Source organism: Ambystoma mexicanum, chromosome 1p (genome assembly GCF_040938575.1).
Source record: "Ambystoma mexicanum isolate Mex_15411 chromosome 1p, UKY_AmexF1_1, whole genome shotgun sequence".
Lineage (NCBI taxonomy): Eukaryota > Metazoa > Chordata > Amphibia > Caudata > Ambystomatidae > Ambystoma > Ambystoma mexicanum.
The window spans coordinates 1,194,086,946-1,194,112,817 of NC_090921.1; the positions used below are offsets into that span (position 1 = coordinate 1,194,086,946).

General features: G+C 42.6%; 1 protein-coding gene across 2 annotated transcripts in view; it reads right to left on the reverse strand.

Annotated features, from left to right (window-relative positions):
- Positions 1-25,872, reverse strand: part of LOC138451498 (alpha-tectorin-like) — a 1,155,342-nt gene that overhangs the window by 254,621 nt on the left and 874,849 nt on the right. For both annotated transcript variants that reach the window (XM_069604914.1, XM_069604913.1), the window contains one exon: positions 4,447-4,646. In XM_069604914.1, the coding sequence (XP_069461015.1) occupies positions 4,447-4,646 (200 nt within the window). The remainder of the gene's footprint in view (positions 1-4,446; positions 4,647-25,872) is intronic.

The following is a 25,872-nucleotide window of genomic DNA, read 5'->3' on the forward strand; positions in this document are numbered from 1 at the left end:
AAATTTGTGTGCATCATATGCAGACTACTGTAGATTTCATGTGTGTGCTAGAGACAAAGTCACCTTCATGGGCTATGGGAATGTGAGGGACTTTAGAGCTCTGAATACCCACAAGCTAAGAGAAGTGCTACCTGGAAGCGATGAAGAGGGGATCACCAATAGGCCCCCCACCTACCCAGACCAATGTGCATCCCACATCCAGGAGCATGTGGCATGCACCACTTTCTTTCCAGCTAATGTTTAGGCAGTCTTGGACAGCTCATAAGGTAGGGGTGTCACATTTCACCCCACTAGGTTCCCATTCATATCCTGTTCCCTTTGTTCAGGATAGTTAGCCAGTAAACCCCCCAAACTCCAACTAGAGCATACACCGCCACTGCTCTGTCTGTGTACATCCAACTCTGAGGGGTCTGGGAGGCAGAGCAGCATATACCGTGAGCCTGCACAAACCTTTGACAATCCTCATGTGAGCCTCATGCCTGTCCTCACCCAGGCTCCTGCAGCCAGCCACCTAATGCTCACTAGTATGGTGTGATAACTTGGCGCAGGGCAGAACCACTGTCAATCAAATCTGTACACCACCAGGCCACAGAGCCTTGACACCACTTCTGCATGACCTCAAGATGGCAGCTTGGGTTGCTGAATTATCGGCCACCTTGGATAACAAGGCAATTTTATCATATTACCAGGGGTGGGAGAATCAATATCACCGGATGGAAAACACAAAGGGACACCCCTATACACCTGAGAACCCCCTCACTGGCATAAGACTAAAATAATCCCAGAGGCAGATTGCAACAAGTGCAGAGGAACACCAATTGTGGGCTTTATTTTCTGATCTGGAAAATCGAGAATATTACATGAGATAACAGGTTTCTGTAGAGATTGGGACAGATTGGTCTGCTGATCTGAAGGCAAGAAAAGAGGAAAGGGATCCTGAGAGAGAGAGGGCTTCGAGCTTGCTAAGGAATAGATCTCGTGTAAGTGCTGAGACCCAGACTCAGGGAATCCAGAGTGCTACAAGCATAGGGAGGGCTATATCCCAGACTCACGTAGGAACCAACATTCTGGGGGAGAGACCAAGCCCATGGTGAGGACCAATGGCTGGTAGGTGAGATTGTCACAGCCTGATATTTACTCTAAAATAGGGGTGTTTTCAAGAAATACCTGAAGTATGGAAGGCGGGCATTTTAGCAAGTAGTTGTACATACTACATAGTACGCTAAGCAAGGGTTATAAACACCTGCTGGTATGAGGGAGTCGATCACGTAGCATGCTGGTCATTACATTCTTGGGACGGAGGAGTCAGAAAGCAAACTAGTTTCAATATCCCTGGGATGTGAAGTAAAGAAGTGAGCTGGGCACTATAACCTTGGGGCTCTGGTTTTATGACAAGCAATGTGCTTGACACTATATCCCCAAGACTGTGATTTAGATAATGCAATCCAGATGATTATGAGTACAATTTGTCCTATAGTTAGGCCTTTGCCTAATTTTGAGTAATTCTATCCTGAGAAAGTCGCAACTCCTCTTGGACCTAGAAGTAATCAACGAGTAATCATTGTGTTAAATGTTTTTGTTGATGTTGTTGGCAGCGATACTAAAGCTATGGATCAGAAACCTCTGAAATCACTTGACATTTGAGGGTGAAGTTGCTCTCATCTCTACACCTAATGGGAAAGGGTAAGGATTTATTAGCCAGCAACAATGACTGAGATGCATCTTGCAGTTGAGTAGACAGAAAGTTCAGAACTTTTAGAAAGATAGAGGACTGGAATATTTTAAGAGGACATCAACTGGTGAAATAAGTAAATGGATGGGAAAAGAGGAAGAGTTTCCTAATGTGGGTCCTGTGACGGAAAATACACAATCAGCCTTGCATTCATTTAAGTATTGTGAAACCGTCATCGGGCAATGCTGGGAGAAAATAGAAAATAGGGAACACGAAGATGCCATTTTGCTACAGAGCAACCAAAGTAAAGGCCACAAACCTAGTCTGTTGTCGGACAAGCAAAGAATGCAAAAAAAGAGAGATAATGTGTAGACATTGAATCAGGCACAAAAGAGTTGTGACTTAGTAGATCAAGCAAAATACAAATGAGGGTTAAATAGAAATGAGAGAGCAGAAAGAGGGAGACATTTAATAGGGAGATGAAAGTGTGGCGACTGCCCCTTTAAGGCACACACACGCAGTGGACTGACATAACTCTGCCACGTGTGCCTATAATAAACGGGGGGCTCCACGATCGCGTCAGAGCGACAGTGGAGCCTGGGCTGCGAGCACGTCTGTGTGTGTGCTCTGTGACAGGGGGATAACGGGGCAAGAATGGAAACCTTTCCACACACAACAGAAAGGATCGGCTACAGTTGGGTTTGCTGCTACCCACAATGCTTTCAACCGTTTTATATTAGCGACCCACTCATATATACCCACATGTACTGTTTAAACTGACTGTGGGTATTCCAAACAAATTGTTCCAGACATCTGAGGATCTGCGTGCAGTATGCGTAATCATGGAAATGAACACAGAAGCTAGATGGAAATAAATGAGCAACAGTGCTGAATGTCAAAGAACCCCAAAGACAAGGGGTGGAGAGGCCAAGTGAAGCGAACGTTTGTAACTTAAATGCGTTATAAAAATGTGTTGTGATATACATTGAGTGGCTGCAACTTGTTTATTGGTGTTTTAGACGGAATAGCGCCACTCACTCAGTCTTCTCGATCCTGTGCTAACCTCACTGCCCTGGCAGTTGCATTCATGTCTTACTGTTTGGTGCATTAAGGCACCAATGCTGGTGAGTAGTCCTCTGCAAACAGAATAGGTGAGTAAGAAGAAGGGTAGAGTGAGGACGTGTGGAATCAGAGTTACATTCAGGGTATCATTTGTTTGGATAGGTTTTGATTTTTCAGTCTATGTCAGTGGTCTTCAAACTGTGAAGATGGCGCACCAAAGGGGGAGCAGCCATTTTTTCAAAGGGAGCACAGTGACTGATTGATGCCCCACAATTGTTAATTTTACTTAAGGGGCTCAACTTAAACGTTTGGAAACCACTGGTCCTCCCTGTGGAATTGTGTGATTGGAATTGGATGAGCAACACAAGTGGTGCAAGCAGCACAGGTGACCATGAGAGACACATTCGTGTTACTTTTGCTTAGTTGTCGCACCTACATGAGGCTAGAATGTGGGAGGCATTGCATGTGGGAGGCAAGAGATATCAGGAAGGCAGTATCTTTCAGGGACTGCAAATGACATTGGTGCGATGAGAACATAAAAGCTGTGTCCAGCTTGTGATTCAAACTATGAAGGAGGAGAGATTCTTTCAGGGCAGTTTGTGCAAGACACACGCTAAGTGATATTTGTGAATAAAAGCAGTAGAGATTGAGGAAGGCGGGAAATACCATTCCTTGTCCATCTCTTAATGTGAGCAGAAAATATATGTAAAACAAAAGAGATGAAGGCTGGAAGGTTTAGAATTCATCTTAACCTCTGGCATCGCTCTAGGCAACCCTCCAGACCATCGTTCTTTGCCTGCCAGGCAATTACAGAAAGGGGAAAGACCATGCCTGCTGGGCCTAGAGACCCAAGATACTTCTCACTGATGACAACCAATGAGGCCGAAACATGTCTGGGGGTGCTTGTGGTCTCGTGCAGAAGGCATGTGACCTAGCAGCTCTGACTGCCCCTTTTGGGATGGGACTAAGCCCGATTTGCATAAGGTCTTTCCCCCTTTGTAATTACTTGGCAGGCGAGGTTAAGATTAATTCGAAACCTTCCAGGCATCCCCTCCTCTGTTTTGCAAAATATATACGTGCAATCAGGTGACACTTTTGGGGAGCAGAAGAAACAGAACATCCCTGGGGGCAGCTTGTTCAAGATACATGTTCACAGCATGTTTGTTGATTAAAGTAGCAACGATTGAGGGGGGCAGGAAATACCAGTGTTCATCAATTGCAGTGAGTGAAGGAAACACTTGCAATCGGGTGACAGGTGGAGAAGAAGGAGGTGCAGAGAATCACTGATGGCAGCTTGTGCAAAGCACACACTCACACAATATTTTTTAGAGAAATTAGCAGCGATACAGGCAGGTGGGAGATACGCTGCAGCATGTGGGAGATAACAATACACAAACACAAGCTGGGCCTTGTATTGAGCCTTTAGTGGTTGCAAGAGTATTCAAAGCCCCTGATTGCCTGAAGAACTCGACAAATTAACCTTAGAATCTATTTGAGTTTTGAGACTCCTGATAGGAGCACTGAATCAATGTGAATCTTGGGAAACTAGAAAGAGGTTAGATCTAGGATTCAACCTTGTGTAAAACCTGTAGTACACTTACTAGATAGGATGAGTGTTGTGAGATGTATTTTAGGAATTTTGTCCAGCACCAGTGGAGAGTACAAATGATGAATCACCAACACTAGCAAAAGCCACTTTATAGAATACTCACCTTGTAATAACGACCTTGATGTATGCAGCCACACTGTGCCACCGGGACACAGACATCCCCACTTCGCAGGAAGCCTTCATCACAGAAACAGCCCTCTGAGCAGGCGGAGCCACAATATGTCTCAACAACAGCAGATGCACACAAGTCTTGGCATGGGTCCCCACAGAGTTGATAATGGCTGTGTTCCAAACATGCAAGGGCTGCAAGAGAAGGTAACGGAACAAGAGTTTATCCCTGGTGGAGAAACCAACATGAAGGTGCAGGCACACTGAGAAATGTAGAGCTGGTACAATCCAGAGTAAAGTACAGCCACAGATGATGCCAGACTCCGCTCTCAATACCTGACCATTCCCGGAATCCTGAGAGATGCCCATGCTCTCTATTCCCCAAGACCACTGGAAGGGGGCAACAGACAAGCTGAGGATGTAACTGTTACACTACATTTTTCTCCTTAAATGACTATTTGTTTATTTGTTATTGTTTAAATGGCAGACCTAGCTCGAGAGCAGCGGAGCATTGAACAGAGTGTGGGTAGCCACCATTTGGGCTGGCATCTTTTAACAGTAGCGCAGTACTGTGAGGTCTGTGGATTGGTATGTGCATTCATTGGATTTAGTCCTTGGTCAGGTGTTGTTGAAAGAGCTATGTTTTGAGAGATTTGTGAAATTGCAGAATTATGGGAACATTCCAGGCTGACAACGGCATCGAGTCTGTGCAATGAGTGGGCAAAATAATGAAAAGCATAGGGGGTCGATTCATGGAATTAATTCCGCAAAAAATAGGCTACTTGTGCCCAATCTGCGCACGCATATCCATTTGTGGATTCATGCTGCGCTGCATTTTTCCTGGACTGCATGGATTTTGTGCTGGCCTGGCATGCCTGTGCGAGCCGTCGAGGGCCTTGAACGAGACTCGGAGCACAGGGAGAGGGTGGCCTGCGCAGAGGGCTGGGAAAGGGGTGTAACACCAGAAATGGAAACTAACTTGCGAAGAAGTGGGCGTTCCAAGGCGTGCCTGCAGGCAGTCACACAAATGCCCACTATTGTGCAACAGGAGACGTATTAATGGAATCGATTGTGCAACATCTCAGCTGGGAAATTCCCACGCAAGTCCTTCATAGGATCCGCCCCCCGAAGGCTGGCATAAGCACACTTGCGCATAGTATTCTAAGCGCGCAGGTGGGATTGCATGTCTCCTTTCAGGGTGTGTGTACTCAATTGGGGTTCGAATGTAACATATGGGTGCACGTAAAATATGTAGCAGGGTACAGGAACGTTTTATGTGGGTTTGTATGCACATTTCCCATGTTATTGTCAAGTTACGCATTTTCATACGCATGTTGTCGGGGTGCCGGAGTCGGAGGCCTGCTTATGGGGGACCCCACGCACTGTTTAAAGGGTGCATGTATTCCTGTGCAAAGTTAGCTAATCTGGCAGTTTCCTGCTTTGCGTGTGGGCTTGTCAGGGGCGTTCCAGTCGTGACTTGCGAATACGGTTCTTTGCGCAAACAATTCCATGAATACATGTTGAACACATTTTTCTCTCTGTGCACAGACTTGCGCAGTGTCCTTCTCGGGTGCAGCCTTTGCGCGATTTCTGCATGAAATTCCATGAATTGGCCCCTTGAAGTCTTACTGTGAGAGACATTTTTATTTCCGTTTTGTCTACTGAGAGTTAGGAAACTGTAATTGCAACAACCTCTGTGGTGGTCAGTGCCAGCTGAGCCGGACACTTTAAACACATTGCTACAGATAAACAAACTTCCGACATGTACAGATAAACACAGCCATGCTACTGATTTCGAATGCACAGACCCCCAGGGTGACATAGCAAGCTAGGATCTAGTTCACTTATTTCTTCCAAAGGCTAGACATCAGCAATATTTTTAAATATGGTCATGTGTGGCATTAGTTTTGTGGAAATAGAAAAACGTGGAGAAATGTTATTATTTTCTGGTAGATCCGATATCACTATCAATGTGTGTATTCACTAATCAGGGACACATCTGCAATTGCAGAGCATATATTTCCAGAACTGGGGCATAGTCACATGTTTCCAATCCAGAGGAGCTCAATCCCTTCCATGGAAATGCATGCAAGGAAATGTGACTGTCAATAGAGCTTCATGAGGGATGCAAGTTTAAGGGAAATCTCAGAATAACGAATACATCGGGAAAGTAGTGAACTTCCATTTTGTTTCCGAGGTAAACATTTATTTCACTAGTTCACTATGTTGATCCTGCCTTTGGCCACCTTATTAATTGCATTCAGTGTGACTTTGGCACTGGGTCAATGGGAACATAATACCATACACTGTTCAGAGAAGACCACAATTTAAGGTCATTGGTGGCCAGGAGGAAAATGCTGTTACAAAGAAAAGCGACTTTGTAGTTGTTATAAATCATGTATTTACGCTTCCTAGAGCTCCTTGAACATATTCCAGCTTGGGTGTCCATTTTATTAAGGAGGTATAGATCAGCCCTCCTAGTTTCAGGTAATTTTTTTTAGTATCAAATTCAGATTAGTTCAAGATTCATTTCTGCATACTCTTGTAATTTATCCCACAGGCAGTCATTGTGGCTTTCTGTTCCCTTTTCAAAACAATTCAGCCACACTGAACCCTTGCGCAAATATTTTCCTCTCCCTCAGGAAAAAGATGTGTGACTCCCTGAGCCCAGTGGCTGATGTTCTGCGCCATCAAGAAAAACTCATGTGGTACTCCCAAAACTCAATGACTGATTTTCTGATCCTCCAGGCAAAGCCAGGGGAAACCAGGAGAATCACTTTTATGGATTCTTAGGAAAAAAATAAGTTTCTCTGTGTGATTTATTCTCTGAAGAAAAATGGCAGTGGTCCACTGGAATTTTATATCCTCATTGGAAAAATTCATACCTCTCTTTGTTTTTATGTTTTCACAGGACAAAATCCACTTGTTCTCTCTGCAACTCATTTCTCCATCTGTGGACTTTTGTTCTTTCAGGAAAAATAAATCAGGGCCTCAGAGTGTTTTACAGTTCTCTCAGAAAGAAAAGTAAGTGCCACCCTCTCATCTGTTTTACATACATATTCATGTTTTACATACATATTCCGAGCTCTTTTCTAATTCAATACTTCAAGCTGGTCATGATTTCCCCAATGTGATCAATATCAGGGGGTTTGTTTGCACTAAATTTGGTCACCTTAGCTAAAGTTTTTTCAGTGAATATTTATATATATTTATATACATATTTAGATGAATTCTCCTACTCTCATTCAGTTTCTAACATGTCAGTATAAGATAAGATTCACACATATCTCAAGGAAGCAAAGAAATACTTTTTAAAGTTTAAAGTTGTTAGGGAGAATTCTCCAGAATGGCTAATTTCCCTTACCTACTGAGTCCCTCTGGAGCTTTGCTGGATTTCTAGGATTTGTTTTTTCACCTGGTGAGAGTGTGAGCCTTTTTTCCCACTCTTACATGTGTTTTGCTGTGTGTTTTACCTTTTGGTGTTCATAGACTGTGGAGTCTCACCTACTGCATAGGCATCATCTTTTTACTGTGTGTCACACAGCACCTTTAGTGCAGTGACACAGGGTTGTCTCTTTAGGCTTCCCACTTTAAACTCCATTTTCTGGGACTGACTACTGTCTCCCAGAACATGTAAAGTTGCCATTGGCTTTACTAGTCTCTTTAAATTTACAGACCCAGTACAAACTATCTTCCATAGAGTACTGGAAAGGGTTAATAGTTATCCCCTTTTGTCTGTTTCTCATGGAACATTATTTTGCTCCCCTTTCTCTAAGATTTGGCTGGTGGCAGTGGTATCTACCATTTTTTTCCTACCACGGGCTATGAAGATAGCCTTGGCACTGTTAGAGGCTATGTTGGTAGCCTCGAACTTTAATCCGCTGGACCCCTTTTAATTTTATTTGGTTCCGGTTGGGTTTATTCTCCATTTCTTTTTGTAAAGGTCTTTCTCATGTTTTACTCTGTGCACCAAACCAGGTTTGGTTCCTTTGTCTGCCGTCCTTTGGCGGGCTTCTGCACAGAAGCCCTCCTTAGGCGCCTGAGTGTCTAGGTGGACAGGATGTGAGGGAGGGGTTTTAGGCCCCTGCACAGAGTCTCCTTGGAGACCCAAGTCACACTCCAGTTTGATTGGCTAGGCTATGTGAATGGGGGAAAACTGCATAACAAGCAGGTCTCTGGGACTTGGAAGGCAGAGTCGCCACTCGATAGAGAGAACCGAAGAGAAGCTGAAGGAATAGGAATACTGCAACTACTGAACCTTCTGTGAAGCCATGCTACGAGTCCAAATCGCCTGAAGCTTCGACAACAGGGAAGATCTGCAAGGAATCTTCTCCCCTTGAGCTGGTGGGACCAACCAGCTTGCCAAACGCCAAGCAAGGCCTCCCTCTCCTGGTCAAATTTGCTGTACATTGCTGCAGTGAACCGGATAGCCAGGAAGACCGGACCCTGCTTGCTTTTTAGGGAGCGCACCTTTTATTTGTCAGTTTGCTCTGATGCTGGTTTCTTCCCTGGGCAGTGCAGGACCCTCCAGTCTTCCTCCTTCTTGTCAGTCCGACAGTCGCTTCAGGAACTGTGAGCTTGCATGACCTGCCTCAGCTACAGCATTCTTCTTCTAGTAAGGTTCTGTTCAAATCCGGTTGTTCGTTCCATCCGATTGCAGTGAAAGTATTTAAAATGTTTCGCTAATCTGAGGGCTTGTCCTTCTCTACTCTTTTAAATAACTTTTCTTCCGAGCAACTTCCTTTTTGGAATTCTTGGCAAAGACTTAACCACAAACTACTCTGAACTGCGTGGTCCTCTGCAAAGTCACTGAACCATTAACATTGGCCCAAGCCTATTGATTTGAATCCTAGTTGTAGTAAGCCTTTTCTAGATTGCCCTGCCTATTACTTGTTGGTGCTGCTTGATTTTGAATAACCTTGTCTTTCCCTCCCTTTTTAAATTGCTGGAGTGCCATTTTGCTCACACTTCATTTTGAGCTTAACTTGTCCAGAATTAATTGGGTGTGGTGTACTGTATTACGATTGTGATTTTCTGCTGCTTTATATTAGTGAACTGTTTTATAACTTATTGTGTAAATAAATATATATTCTTTTACTCAGAAACCTTGAGTCAGTGTTTGTTTGAACCATAGTAATTGCTGTCCTTTGTGTAACTTCTGATACTGCTCACTTTACTCTTGAGATAAGTCTGGCCACTCAGACATCGCTACCACTTTACTTTATAGTACAGGCTTGTACCAAAGGTGAATTTGTACTTGCACTTGTAGTCTTAATTGTGTGTGTTGTTCTCAAAGGGTACTGCATATGATTCTCCCTAACAAAACTGACGCTGATATAAGACTATGACATTATTCTGAACCCTCGTCTTGGATTTATTTATTTATGGAGTTATTATGCTATCTCTTACCATTTATAATATTCCATTACTTATATATCTCTGACTACCTACCTTGCATCCCGGCCTGGTGCACTCCCAATGACCTCTGCCTTAATGCCAAAAAACTTAGATCCTTTCCTTTAGGACCCTTGCTCCCAACTTCTTCCCTTCACTCTGGCCTTCCTCCATGGGCTCTCCCCTGCTCCTTCTTCTGATGCCAGAAACCTTGGAGTCATCTTCGATTCCTCTCTCTCCTTCCTCACTCACACTCAAGAAGTCCCACTTTCAGCTCTTCCTTCTCAAAGGAATTGATCCTTTTCTCACCTTACCCCAGAAGCTCAATGTTACCTGGGCGCTGGTTCTCTCTAGGCTTGACTACGACTACTACAATAGACTCTCCCTGAATCTACCTTCATCCACTCTGCGAGCACTCCAGCTTACCCTTGGCTTGAAGCCCAGGGACTGCATCTATCCTGCCCTAAAACGTCTTCACTGACTCCTGTTTGCTTCACGGATTAAATTTAAATCCCTCTGTATCATCCACATGGCTGTCCGGGGCCGGGAACCACACAATCTGTAACTCTCTCTTACTAAATATTCTCCCTCTACACCCCTGCGCTACTCTGGCACCAACTCTTTGTGTGTAAAGCATTTTGCTAAACAGAAGGCAGGAGGTTGATCGCTTTCCTCAGCTGGCTCTCTTCTTTGGAACAGCCTCCCGCTCCCTCTTTGTCTTGAACATGACTTTCTTAAATTCTGGAATCCCCTCAAGACTTTCCTCTTCACGACCCCCCACCCCCCTCTGTCCTCTGCTAACCTCACAGTTGCTTGTGTGGTGTCCTGGGACCTTTTGCATCCTCAGAACCCTGACCTCACGCACCAATCGAACCCAGCTTCTGTCTATCCTCAGCACTTGCCTTGACACACACTCCACCCTCAAAGCTTGCACTTACCATCCATTGCACTTCACCTTTTTGCTCTCCCAAGAGCACCCCAGTACCTAGCCCATTCCCCTCCCTTCTGCACTTGCACATTCTGAACACTCACAAGGCATAGTAGGTTCATTAGCCCCCACTGTATTTCATATTTTTATGGATTTTAATGTAATATTTTAATGTTTTCATCCCCTTGTCCCATCCCTATTGCCCTATGGGCACTTTAAAACAGAATTTACTTTCTGTATAAGCGCCTAATAAGCAAATAATAAATAAATAAAGAAATAAATATATTATATAGCGCTTTCACCAAAGCACTTTACATAAAACACTCCTATATAAATGTATTGTGAGCTGGCAACCAAAATGAATAATCATTTGTCAACCTCAGAAGGATACAAGATTGCGTTGACCTTACTAGGATTCAGACCTGTGACAAGCGGAACACAGAGATCCCAGCAGTGAACACTTAATCCGCTGAAATACCATATCAGTAATTTCTCCCTAAATATGCATACCACAGCATTGTGTAATGAATTTTCTCTGGGAGCTACATTTCTTATTAACATTACACTTACTATTGCAGTGCTTAGAAGCAGGACAAATTCGTCATGACCCACTAGTAAACATGATGTTAGTAGTGTTCCATTTTGTTTTGAAAAGGACTGGAGTGAACCTGAGATGGTGGTGGGTAGATATCCTGAAGAAATGTCATTTTTAACTGCCCAATTGATTAAAAGGAATACTGTGTCACAATTGGATAGCTTGGTGCGTTAAAAGCTCACCTCTGTCATATGCTAATCTGCATGTTCCAAGCTTGGAAATCATCACGGCTGAATCTGCCCCTTCATCCTTCTGAGTTTGATACATTAATCACTATTACATTTCATAGTAATAACACCAATTGTTACAGCCGTTAGAAGCAGGAGGAAGCAGGAGTCAGACCCGAAACACTGTTTATAAAAATACGATATAATATCACATTTTTTAACTGGATATTGGAAAATCTATGCCACAGGAATATACAAATGCGAAGTATTTTTGTGCAAATGACAGGCCTCAGAAACATAAAACAATAAAGTTAACTCTTAACAAGAAACTCTGGGCATGGGGGATCCAGTCTTGCTGGATATAGATAAACATTAATCTCCTGCTGCACCTTTGCAAAGAAAGCAGAAAGCCAAAACTTCACAGGGTGTTTTCTGAAAATAAGGAAGGTTATGAGAAACCACTTTATTTTTGTTTTTAACACTGTCTCTGCTTTGCTTGACCAGAGTTGCAGAGACAGTGGCAGAGTTCGCAGGAGAGTCATACGGGGTTGCACCTGCAAATCTTAAGTAAGTCTATATATGGCAAATATGCCAGTGAACAAAAAGAAGTGTATGGAAGGTAATAGTGAGAGCATGAAGGAAAAACAAATCCCTGCACTGATCTTTTTCCAGGTTTTATAGAGCTTCCTGCTGCCAAGTCCAGGGATCCTGCTGGACACTGCTCCCAGAGTCCCATATGGTGAGGTAAAGGAAGAGGGGGGGAGTCCCGTCTGTGTTGGCGCTGGATGCCAAAATTCACTAATGCATTGGTGCATCTTGCACACGCAAATGATATGTCTCGAAGATGGGGTATACGAGTGTTGTTAATTTAATTGGCATCCAGTTGCCACAATCTTAAGAGCACCTGTGGTGCAATTTACATGGAGAAAGCCAACACTTGTTTCGACCAATGGGTCTTTATCAAGCAGTGGCGCCCCCACACATTTTTCATAGGGGTGGTCACACTGGAAATCTTGGGGTGGCACACCAAAACAAACACACATAACTGAATGGTCCGGTGGGGGGGGGGGGGGGTTTATAATGATGGCCATGGCCCCCCTAGGCGACCCCTTGGTGGCGTCCCCGTTATCAAGGCTGTGGTGTTGTGGCAAAGGGAGTGTGACATTTGGTGAAGTGGTGAGTGGCCATGAGTAGTGGTGTGAAGAAGTTATTGCCAGGCGACACGTTGACATACATTTGTCATATGTAAAGTATAGTGATGCAAGGTGAATGTGTGACAGATACATACATGTGCAGGTTCAAGGTTTATACATAAATAATTAGTTGAAATATGTTTGGCCCAGTTCAGCACATATTATAGTGGAGAGAGGTTGCACGAAGGAGTGAGAAGCAAAGAGAAAAAGAAAATAGGGTTAGACTCTGATTCCCATAACTAGATGCTGGGAATCATTTATAATAGGTGTGGTGGTTCTTACCGGAGAGGTATGGTAGATTAATAGTACATGGTTAAGGAAGCTGAGTGACAACTAGGGAGAGGAGAAAAGAAAAAGTGGATGTAACGGGTAATGAGGCAGCAATGATATGGCTTGGGAAATGGGCTGGCGTGCAGCCAGAGGACGGAAAATGAATGGTATTGGGTGCTACTAGGGTTTGATGGCATTATATTGCCATTGCGTGGTGCAGAAGTGAGGAGATGTGGTGTGCCTAAGTGGGCATAGTTATTGTCAAACTGGAGATTACAGTGACGTGGAATAGAGACCTAGATTAAGGATGAACATGTGGATGTACCGCGAGATGCAGGTTGCCACATGGAGTGCTGGTTCGTATGGCACGTGTGGTGAGGGAGAGTGCAGGGCATGAGGCACCTGCCAAGAGGAATTGTATTAAGCATAGGGGTTGCCCTCACAATCGTGGTGCCAATGCGGATATGGGTGGGAGGTGCCCAATCGGATGGGAAGTGCCCTGGAGAGTCAAAGATCAATTAGAACACATGGAATGCATACACGATCGGCGGAATAGTGCTAAGCATGTGTACACCACACATGCACATAGTGTCATCATCAGGAAAGGTAGAGGGGTTGCTTAGCTTACCATAACTGGAGATTTTCTGTGGTTTTCAGTTTTACTTGTTTACTTGTAACCATAATGTATCTTTAACAACGTTTTCTCACAGAATTCCATAGGTTTTTAGTTTTTACCAGTGCACCCTTATGTGCTACAACTTCCTAATATCATACTTGCCCTCAAAATAACAGCATTTACAGCCAATCTAAAAAGTTTCAAGTAAGAACTGTGCCATTCCCCACCTCCTAGCAGCATTTTTAACACTTCAACTTTTTAGCACTGTTTCCTGTTCGGCAGCGTTCGTGGACATCTGACGTCACTGCAGTCTTTTCAGACAGTGTCACATGACCACGCGTGCGGTGTGATTACGTGTTCATGAATGAGTCCTTCCTTCGCAAACGGGTCTGGGCTTTGTGAACAGTTGAAACTTTACCCTTGCACAGCTCCTACACCTTTGCTTACTGATTTTTCATCTGCAATCCAGGAGAAAGCACATGCTTGGAACAAATTTAGTACAGTATTTTTCTTCAAAAATGTCATCAGCCATGGCCATCCCTCCTCCCCAGGAGCCACCACTACCACCACCACCACCACTTGGAGTTCCTCCACAACAGAAAAAGCACAATCATGCACAAAACAAACAAGACGACCAGGAAGATGAGAATGATGAAATTCACACTTCCTGCACTGAGAGAGGATCATGGGTGTGGCAGTTTTTTAACACCATGGCGGACGTACCGAAGGCTAAGGCTTCAAACGTTAATTGCACTGACTGCAACATTGTACCCAGCCAAAGACAACTCGGGCTGTAATCCTATGGGACCACCTCCATGCACTGCCACACCAAAACCAACCACTGAGGTGCTCTGAGAAATGCTGTTACTTTTTCAGTTAGCAGTAGGCTGTCTTCCTCTACCTCATCTTCCTCAACCAATACTGAAACCACAAAGCCTACTTCGGTGGGACACAACATCCCACCGCTACCTTGCAAGTGATAAAAGAGGCTGGTGATCCATATCTTTTGCAGACAACTGTACTCTGCAGATACTGCAACACACCACTCTGCAGGGGGGAGCAATTTGGAAGTGCTTTTGAAACTGTAATCAAGGAGCATGAGAAACACTGCCTTCTACCTTAGATGTAACACACGCACAACATCTTACCCTGTCCACCTGCCCCTCCATATTTGTGGTTCGTGCCTCTTGCCTCATATTGCTCCCCACTTTACTTTCTGACCTCTCCTCCAAAAAAATCAACAACACAAAATAAAAAAAATCCACAAAAAGGTTCCTTTAGGAACCACCTTTCACAGTTAAAAAATGGAACTAAAACAAATAATCTTATAGACTCCATCTGCTTTCTCAGTAAAGTAGTTAGACTCAATAAGAGTCTCCAACATTCCCATTAGTATGTTGTGTTATGCTTATGGGAATAATGGAAAACTGTATACTAGAGACAAACATAAAAGGACAGAAACAACTTTCTGTCCCAAATACTTTTCACTAGCATAGAATAGGGACCATAATCAATGGACCTTTATAACTATCCCCAGTCTCCACAGTCCCCTTTCCAGGCCATGGATCATTAAAAGACCTGGATGGCACGTGTCTTGGGAGGATAGTTCAGTGGCAACACGCTCGCTTTGGAAGCAAGACGACACGGCACAAGACAGGTTCGATCCCCGAGTCTGCGCTTAGAAACAGCTGGGTATTAAGAGCATTATAAACAACCAATTACAATTACACACCATCACACAGGGCAGCCCTTCTACCCTTATTTAATTGTGTATTGTAACACTCCCTCAATGCCTGCTTTCAAACATAGAGCCCATATAAGCCAATTTTCTACAAATCTTTTGCATCTCCATTTCCCTTACTTATGCAAAGAAATAATGACACAGTGCTCCTATGAATGCACATATGCATTGTGCAGTTAGAGAAGTGCATAAATAGAAGAGGAGGTATGGATGGGCAAGTTCTCATGAGAACCCAGGAGGGAAATGCCAAGGGATACCAGGATGGGACACCACTGGCTAACTACTATAGCAGAGGAGTCCCAAGGGTGGGATGCATCTTAACCGTAACATCCTTTCACAAAGTATTTTTCTGACAATTTAATAGGTTTTTATAAGTGAAAATGTTTCATGCTGTTACATCACTGTATATAAATTATTAATAGGTCCTCTTTTCATATATATGAAAGATCTATAAACCTCCATTAAGAAACATATTTTTTGAAACACACACTTACGTCTGTCTTTATCAGCAGTACATGCTGGGGATGCAAATCTTTGTTCGATTTCCTATGGCATACGGCTCAACCATGACCCCAGACCAACCGAACCGCCCTTATTATTCACTGCATCTACCCTGAATCCTAGCTCAGTGTCCGCTATACACTAATAATGTAAGCAATGGCCAGTTCTCACAGCCTGCAGCCAGTCTCCAAATCCATGGGGCATGGGCTTCACCCATACTGCATTCACCAATAAACAAATCAGACTACACATTTGTGTTTGTTGAGGGCCAGGCCCACTACCCAGACACCAAATGTATATCACTAGTTTTTCTACTTACATTCTTACACTTTGGAAAAATAAAACACAAGACATATTTCCCAAAACATGCTTTCGGGTTCTTGCTAATGCTTGTAACGCAAGTTAGTTGTAATCTAGTCCACCACCTCAGGCTGTAACCGCAAACAGAATATTTTTCCCCATTCAAACCCACCGCTTTGTCCATGCCGCATGCACTAATAAGCAAATTGCAATACACATTCCTCCTTGCTGACGGCCAGGCCCATTTCCCAGACACAAATGTTATATCACTGTGCTCTGTACTTACATTTTCACACTTTTTTAAAAAAAACACACAAGACATATTTGCAAAACCATGCCTCGAAGTACTTGCTGACCCTCCTCGTGCATATTTGCTGCTATCCCATCAAACACTTGAACTTGTACCCAGAAGCAGAGTTTTTATCCCATTCAAACCTATCCCAATTTCGAAAAACTTTATCCCATAGCCAGTACCTGGTGGCCATTCCCACCTTAACCCCACTGCTGGTCCATCGTGGTCATGGCCAGTAGCCAGATCTGGCCACTGCCAGTGGCCACAGGCTACACCTCAGTCACCAAAGATATATCACTACTTTTTGTACCAACATTATGACACTTTTCAAATAATAAAACACAGACACATTTACAAAACCAGGCTTTCAGGGCCTTGCCAATTCTGCTTGCATGAGTTTGCTGCAAATTCGTTCATGTTTTATTTTTTGAAAAGTGTCAAAATGTATTTCCATAAAATAGTCACATAACTTAACCCCCACTTGACAAAATCCATTTTGCACAAAAATTCAAGGTTGAGTCTATAATCTTTCTAAAAATCTTTGTCCACGTTGGCAACAAAGTTGTAAGCCATCTAGAAATGATGGGAACCCCCCCTCTAATGTTGCTCCCTCTTGACAAAATCCCAACAAACTTTGCAAAACATTCATAAGTAGGTGTAAAATATTTTTGCAAACCTTTGTGCAGATTCATCAGATGGCACCACATGTATAAGCCTTCAAAAATGTTTAGGACCCCCCTTTAATTTTATTCCCTATTTACAAAACAGCACCACACTTTGGAAAACCATTCAGAGTCAGGTCTGGAATGAAATTCCAAAATCTCTTGCAGTTTTATTGAGTGGCGTAAGTTGTAATCCATCCAAAAACTGCTTTTCACCAACCCTATAATGCAGAAATCGGCATAGATGTCCCGGAACATCTCACATGTTCGCAAACATCACAGGACTGACCCGGACATCCGGACTGTAGCAGTTGAAAAAACACTGTTTATTTGAGGCTTTTTAAGGCCACATCCCAACCCATCCTCATCACCCCTCACATCTCCAGAGAGTGTTTCATTATTTTGACAAGTGCAATGGTGTATTTTTTTAATATGTTTTCACTGTGGTGTTCAGGGACAAGGGCGGCTGTCCGTGAATCCAACATGGCGGGCATTTCCAAAAATGTGACGCACCTCATGCTTTTGGCCATCCAATCAGCGGGCACGTCTGATATCCGCGGCTTTCATGCCGCATTCTAGACCATTTACTTAGAGTTTAATCTGAGCTCATAGTGCATACACATGGCACAATAAGCACGCCTTAAACACACAATTTGTGAACATGATGATTAACTCTGATGTTATTGTCATTTTTTGGTGCTGTTTCTTTCTTCCTTTCTTTAGTTTCCCTGTATGTGCCTCTAATTTCTATGCATTGTGCGTTTTTTATATGTATTTTTTCAACTAACACAAGTGTGTGGTAATTTTGCAATTGTTACCTATTTATTACAAGTTTAACATTATTCAAAACTATGATACGATAGCATTTATTATTTTGCTATCGGAAATTACCAGATTCAAAATATTGTATTTCTATGGTGCATGCTGCGAACAACAATAGAATATAATGATTTGTTTTAAATAGTTCATTGTAGTTCACCCATTCACCCCTAACATCTTGTTTCCTACATTATAAACTCAAGCCCTTGTAGGGAAAGTTTATTAAAATTAATTTAATATGTGATGTCCTTAGTGATGTCATCAATGACATGCGTGATGCCATCTTTCATGTACTGAATGTCTTTGCAGAGCACAGTGGTGGCGCGAGTTATGGGTGCTTAGTTTACCATAATTGGCAAATTGATTTTTTTTTTTTGGTTTTACTTGTAAACTTAACATCCCTTTAACAAAGTATTTTCATTGAATTTCATAGGTTTTTATTAGTGCAACTTAATCGTAGCATCCCTTTAACAAAGTCAAGTACAGGGCCCTACAAGGCTCCTCCCTGTCTAGACTCCTTTTCAACATATATGTTGAATCCCTTGGACAGAACGTTAGCAAACACCATATCCATTTCCACAAATACGCAGATGACACACAAATACACTTCCAAATCTCATCCCCCTCACAACTCCAGATCCTTAAAAGCTGTCACTCCATCATCACCACCTGGATAGCCACCCAATTCCTCAACCTCAACACTTCCAAAACAGAATACCTCCACATCTGCCCCAAGAGACAAACTCAAACTCATCCCCTGAATCAAAGAACTGACCATGGACAACCCACACATATCCCCCTCCACACCTGTCAAATCCCTCGACTTCACCATCAACCCGACATCATTGCATGCTTCACCAAAACATGAAAAATAAAACTATACCTCCTATGAAAGATCAGACAAACCTTCCCTCCTGAGGACTTCCGCACCAGAGTCCAAGCACTGGTTCTATTCAAGCTGAACTATGACAATGCTCTCCTCAATGGACTCCCCAGCGACCAGATTCATCCTACACCATCCAAAACATTCCCATCTCGCCCCAGCTCCACTGGCTCCCCGTAACCCAAATAATTGCTTTCAGAGGACTGTGCATTGTTTTCATAGACATCAACCACAAAATCTCATCTTACCTTCATGACAAACACAAACTCATTACCCACACAAAGACCAGACAAGCAAGCCAGCATCTACTACACACTCTACTCTTCAAACTAACATGCACATAAAACCAATTATTTACACACTGCCTGTTCAAATTTTCACTGCGCCTTCTATCAACATTTTTAGAAAGAAGTTAAAACATACCTGTTTCCCCACACATAGCCCACACCTCCATCTACCTTTCTACCACGTGTCTATCCTAATCTTCCTATCCTATCCTGAAAAGATTTTGTAACTTCTGTTTCACCTCCCACCTTTTTAACATTTGGACCTTGTAAGGTGCTCTGAGATCCTCTAGGTAGGGCGAGCACTAAACAAAGATTATAACAAAATAAAATAAATGGTGAGCTAATACAAGCCATTGATAATATTGTCCTAGAAAATCAATAATTTTCTACCAGGAAAAGATAAAAGGACATTCCGATGTACGAGATATAGATAAGGCTGAGAATGAATGGGAAGACCATCTTGCTAAGACTGGTGCTGTACTTGGACCGTTAATTTCCTTTGACCATCTCTCTAGGGAAATACACATTTCAGTTATCACTAGAGTCCAATCATAGAAAGAAAAGGAAACTCTGGTAGCACAATGGCGTGTTGAAACTCCAGTTACATCCACTTTTAAAAATTCTACATGGATGCCTAACAAATTCCGCATGTCAACAAATTGAAAACAACAACTGTGACTGCAAAGAGGAACTCAGACTTCTACTCAAAATTAAGAAACAATTCTGTGTATATGTAAGTGTATGCCAATGAGGAAACCTTCTTCCACAAGCATGCAGTGAGTAATCCCAATTTCATTCTGTGCTTTGAGGTAATATTTGAAATTTTGAGGGAATGATCCTCCGGCCCCATATGTACCAAAATATGACATGATACACCAGAGGGTGCCTGATATGACCCAATTTCCAGCAAAAACCCGGCATGCAATTGAGCCCCTCTACTAAAACCTATCCATGCCATGGTCAGAACTTGCAAAACAAACTCACATGTTCAATACTGCGAAACATCAATATAACAATCATCGACTTGCCTTGTGACAAAATGAATTCCATGTTTTCTGGTGACAGTAGCCTTGTTGCAGATATTTTATATTGTCTCACTCTTTTGATTCCCCCAATGCATTGAGTCAGACAGTGGAAGTTACTTTATCAGGGAACTAATGAGATAGGTGTGGCACATCCAGTGTGTGAAACGTATAGTTTCCTAATTGAGCAATTGTAGGCATGCTCAGCAAATGGTGCAAGAAACAGGTCCTTCATAGGATACTCAACTTACATTAGTCCTTATGACTCTGAGTGTGACAGTGGCTGCAGCTAGCAACCTCTCACCATGCAACCTGTCACAAGTAAAACGGGTTCCTTCCCCAAAAAGTACTATATCATACTCTTGAAAGACTCAATTCATGAATACACAACAAACACAAAACACATCTGAATCATACATTAAGATTCACTTAGATAAACTTGGAACGATCGACCGGCAGAGCAAAGATATACATATAATATGCCTGAATAGCTTCCCTGGGAGAAGTTGGTAACAAGGTATTCCACTTCCATTATCACAGCTAAAAAGGGAAATAAATGAAGGCCATTTTTTATTCATCAGCGCCACATTTAATATCCCCTACTGTATCTAAAATCAAGATAAAAAATACTTAATTTTTGAGTTAAGTGTTCTCAAAAACCTGTTCAAGCCCTTTGATCCCTGAAGTTAGGGGGATTAAATAACAATTTGACCATAGAGAAAAACCATAAGAGAGTAAGAAATACTTGAAATAATAAAGGAAACATATCGTGAAAAAGGACAAATGAGAAAAAATATGATGTTTTCTTTTTCACAACAGGTCATAGAGGAAAACGATGTTTCCAAAACTGTAACATTTTGTCAAAACAAAACCACTTATTTCCTATTTATTTTAGAAAGAATAATATCACATTTCTTCAAATGGGGCATGATCAACATAAGAGTTCTGAGATCACAATCCTAGAACCCAAATTGAAGCCAACCCACCTGAGGGGAAACACATCTGAGATGATGCATCTCAAAAATATGATACCATTGACCTTTCTGCTGTTCAAGAGGAAATCATGACAGAGTTCTTTGAAAATCCTAAAGAACTTGCTATGTCTGTTACAGAAATGGAGAATCCTTTTGTTTCTATGGACCATACCGTGTTTACAAAGCCTCTGACCTGGAAACAGTGGGAGATGTCGCTAAAGAGTTGATGTCCTTACTGTCCCTAACATTCAAAACAAAAAGAGGCCTTGTGCTGGAAAAGGTGCGGTGTCACAGGTTCTCCCATATATGTTCTGATAGACTTGCCACGGATCCAAAGCATCACTTTTTAAAAGACGAAGAGCTTTTGAGAGTATCAGTGATCTGCGAATGCTCATCTTAAAACCAAAACATGAAGATAACATCACCTTCTCCAACTATCAAAGAAAATGTGTCCATGCAGAACAGTGTATTTCAGTGATGCAAAAAGAAGATTTTGCTACCCTTAGATCCAACAAAATGGGCCTCATTGAGATTTGAGCTGCGTCACCAGTGGAAATACTGCCAAACAGAATCACTGTTACCACACGTGGCCCTTTCAGGTAGTGCCCATTTTGGAGTTTCCTAGGACTTCCGTGGGGGAAATGAGCTATTGTAGCCTGCAGTAATGCTGCATGCTGTAATGGTTTTGTGTGGAGGACATTTCCTCCTCACAAAACCATGCAGAGTTTATTGGGTTTCAGTTTTGCAACTTTAAATTTGGCAGTGCTTCAAAGTGGTGATAATACCATTAATGCCACATTTGTACCGTAATGCCAAGCTGCGAATGAAGTCCCATTGAGTAGATTTTGATGCTAATACTTTCAGGTTATAGACCTGATTAATGAACGATTTTTATTGATTGATTATGAATATAAATATTTCTTGTGATGCTGCTTCTACCATGGATACAATTGACAACACGGAATTTAGCCAGTACTAAAAATGAGGGCATACATTTTGTATGGGTGACCCCCAAATGTAAAATATATCCGAATGTACCTGAAATTAAGGACTATATGACAGGTAAAATGTTCAATATATTTCCAAAAACACCTCTATTCTGCTAAATACATAATTATACATTTGGTGAGCTAAACAAAAATCTGAGCGCTTGCTGAATATACCTGTTCCTGAGAAACAAGCCCCTTGTACATAATACATGTAGAATGTCACAATTGAGCGTCCTACACTAACATAGGACTAAAAACATAAAGAATCGAAATTAAATATGGTTGTACACACAGAGATGAAAACAGTGGTGCAACTTGACCTCATGTGCGAATGCCGAACACCATGTGGAGGTACTGAAATATACTCACCTGCTTTGCTCACGCCACGTGAGCATGTGGAGCTTTGCTCATCGAATCGTTATGCCAAAGGTTGTTTTATGTGTTAGTCAGGATGCCAGTAAGAAAGTGACTTCCATTCGATGCCACAAATATATTTAAATGTGTATGCCCACAGAAATACACACATTTGTGTTCAATGTGAAATAGTCCACAGCATCAATGTTATGAACATGATTTCTCTGCATGCCACGTGAGGCTGCAGTGATCTTCCACGATGCTGATGAATTAGGGCTTTTGGCATTCTCATGAACGTTACCTAAAGTCATTTGATTTGGCAACACAACTTAGAGCGTAGGTGCTAACAATGGGAACATAAGTGGCGTGGGGGGTGAAACAGTTAATATTACTTTAAGGTCAGATGATATGAAATTTGCAGAAAAATTAGAAAAATGCACGAACATTATGTGCAGCGTTGTTCAATTTCTCTGTAAAGTCTAGTTGCCAAGGATATGAGCTATCTGACCACATTGGTGTGATGACTTCTTTCTCTCCATGTGATTGAGAAATGTAGCATTGTTGGCTACCCGCTAGATTGTACGGCTTTTTTGCTATGAGATAAGATCTTGGAGAAGCAACATGTGTTCCGAGTTGAATTCATTGTCTGCAAATCCTGTGACAATTTACTTCTGTGGGATAGTGAGAAGCCCCCCCAACCCCAAACAAACAGATACATGATACCTCGCTGCTGGTGATTATGCAAACCAAAGCATCATATAGCCCTTGCCATGAAAGGAACATTGGGCTGCTGTCACAACTTCTGCTCTGCCAGTAATGCTAAAAACCCCTCCAGAAGACTGGCTCTTACAGTGTCTCTAGAACATAGGAATTCGAGGAAATGGCGGATTATAAATATAAAATTTCATTCAAGAAGAACACTTTTATTCAGAGGTGAGTAAATGTTATCCTCAGAAATTCCTTCATTCCCAATTACTTCATTCCAGACACAGAAAGTTATGTTCAGCTGCTGCTGGTTTGGACTAAATTCTTAAGCCTCACTGTTTCCAGCCACTTGGCACCCCCTATTGCAGGTACATCTAAAGCCAATGAAGCCTTCTGTTCCCTGACTGATCTGAGTGACAAATAATTCTGATAATTCTTAAAGCCACAGACACATTTTGGAAGTACAAAAAGCTAATGAAATGTAAACATTTCCTACCCCTTCAATAATAACCACACTCTTTTGTACTTTTTGTAGGAGGGCAAAATTAGTATACATATACATGAGATGCCGACTTGTTACTAACTTTGAAATGAATGTACAATGATGTGACGAATCACAGGTATTCGTCACTTCTCCCCAAGCGAGAGCTTTCCCCTTTGAGACTAGGGTGGTGAGCCCGCACCCCAAAACGCTCCCTTGAGGTATGGGAAAGTGGGACCTCACTTGGAGAGACTCCACCTTAGGGGACAGGAACCCCCTTTCCTGTAAGGAATTCCCAAAGCCCTCCATCATCGTGGTAAACATGAGACTATCAGATATAAAGAATATTGCAAGGGCCAAAATGTGGCTGAAGGTAAAACTGAAATAACCTGTGATGTACAAGAGGAAGGGTATGTTTCTTTAAGTGGAGACACACACATACTGGAGACTAGGGGCCTCATTACGACCCGGACGCTAAACCATGATGCTATTAGCACCATGGTCCATGCCGGGGTCCGACATGGTGAATGGCAGAATTACCGCCCCATTCCAAGGTTGGCGGGGCGGTAATTCCTCATTCACCATGGGCCCTTCCCCATTCCCATTTTTGCCCCACTTAGCACCAAGGTCCCTTTGCGGCACCCTACTTTAATGGCTGGTAAAACCAGCCATTAAGGTCGGGTCCCGCAAAGGGACCTCGTTATTAGGCGCTAATAGGTTAACGGTGCCGCAGCCTTTTATGGCGCTGTTAATCCATTAGCGCCTGGGTCGTAATGAGGCCCTAGGAGTCTGGGAAAATACAGCATGCTGAGCCAAGGTGCAGTGCGAGCATAAGCAGGGGAAGCCCCCTTACGAGTTCACGCTGTGAGGAGGTGGAACCAGAGAGAGCCACATAGCCTGTGACATTCAAAGGAGTCTTGAGCATCATCTGAAACACAAGCATTCTGGTATTCCCAGGAAGCCTGAAGCTGACGAGCACTGAAACAGTACACAGGTGGTGAGGTGACCACAGCGAATCCGTTGTGGGCAGACTGCCTATCGAACTATACCACCCAGTACGTAGTCCGAGAGGTGCCCTGCGATCCACAGCCATGTGTGGTCACCACAAGACATCAGATCAAGTGCAAGATACCACAAAGGAGGCAAAGCATGAGAGATCGAGACCAGGAGAGAACCTGAGTGATGGCCAAGTCTGAAAGCATCCCCCTCCAAACGCAGAGATAACCAGAAAAAAGGGGTTACCCGGGCATCATTATTGAAAAGAGAAACTCATCCCAGAGAAAATGACGAGTTACCAAAATCAGAGCCATTTAAGTAGAACTGTAATAACTTAATCAAGAGGATAACAAACAAGGCCCAAAGTTAGGTTATTGAAAAGTGGGCACATACAGAAACTCGTCCCAGTGAAATATACAAGACATTACAGATAAAAGCCTTAAAGTGGAACGGTGAAGACTGGTCCCAAGAGTTACGAATAACCCTGAGAAAGCAGGTGTTTTAAAGGGGATACAAGGCCAGTAAAAGTAGATAGTAGAGCCATCAATGAGAAGTTGACAATCACTAGAGTTAAAATAATATTTACTCCTGAAACAAAGAATAATACAAAATGGTATCAAGTCTTGTGGACTACTTACCCCGAGAACTGAGACCAAGCTTAAGTACATTGTAAAAGAAATCCAAGATCTTGTCAAAAAGGTGAAAAGAGACTACTTGAAGATATTTCCAAGAAGAGAAATATTGAGTGAATAGAGACATTGACATATCAGAATACTTGAATAGGGGAGAGGTTCTCCCATTCTAAATTAAGTTAGTTAACATAGCCGCAGGGTCAGGTAGGAGACGTTTTTGGACAGAGGACAGTTTTCAGTTTGCACTTCCTGACAACTGACAAACACCTTTAGTTATTTATATAGGCAGGTAAACCCTTCTCGCAATAGGAAAAGGTAGGCATTATTATTACTTGAATGAACTTAATCCACAATGTCCTCCAAGTGTCCGTCTCCTTCTGCCGACCCACCACAATGCTTAGCAAAATATTTGCCGAAGTTGAAATGTTGTTGTTATGAGAACATTTTTATGGCGGAGTTTAAGCAAAGGAGTGGGACTATACGCTTGTTCTATAAATATTCCTCAGCTCAACAAATGGAGCACACTAAAGGTGATGTAGGAGTATAATCAACTTTGTTTCCTAGGTGTCAGGAATGTAAGGTAGAGCTATACATCCTTTTGTCGCTCTTTGCTCACAGCG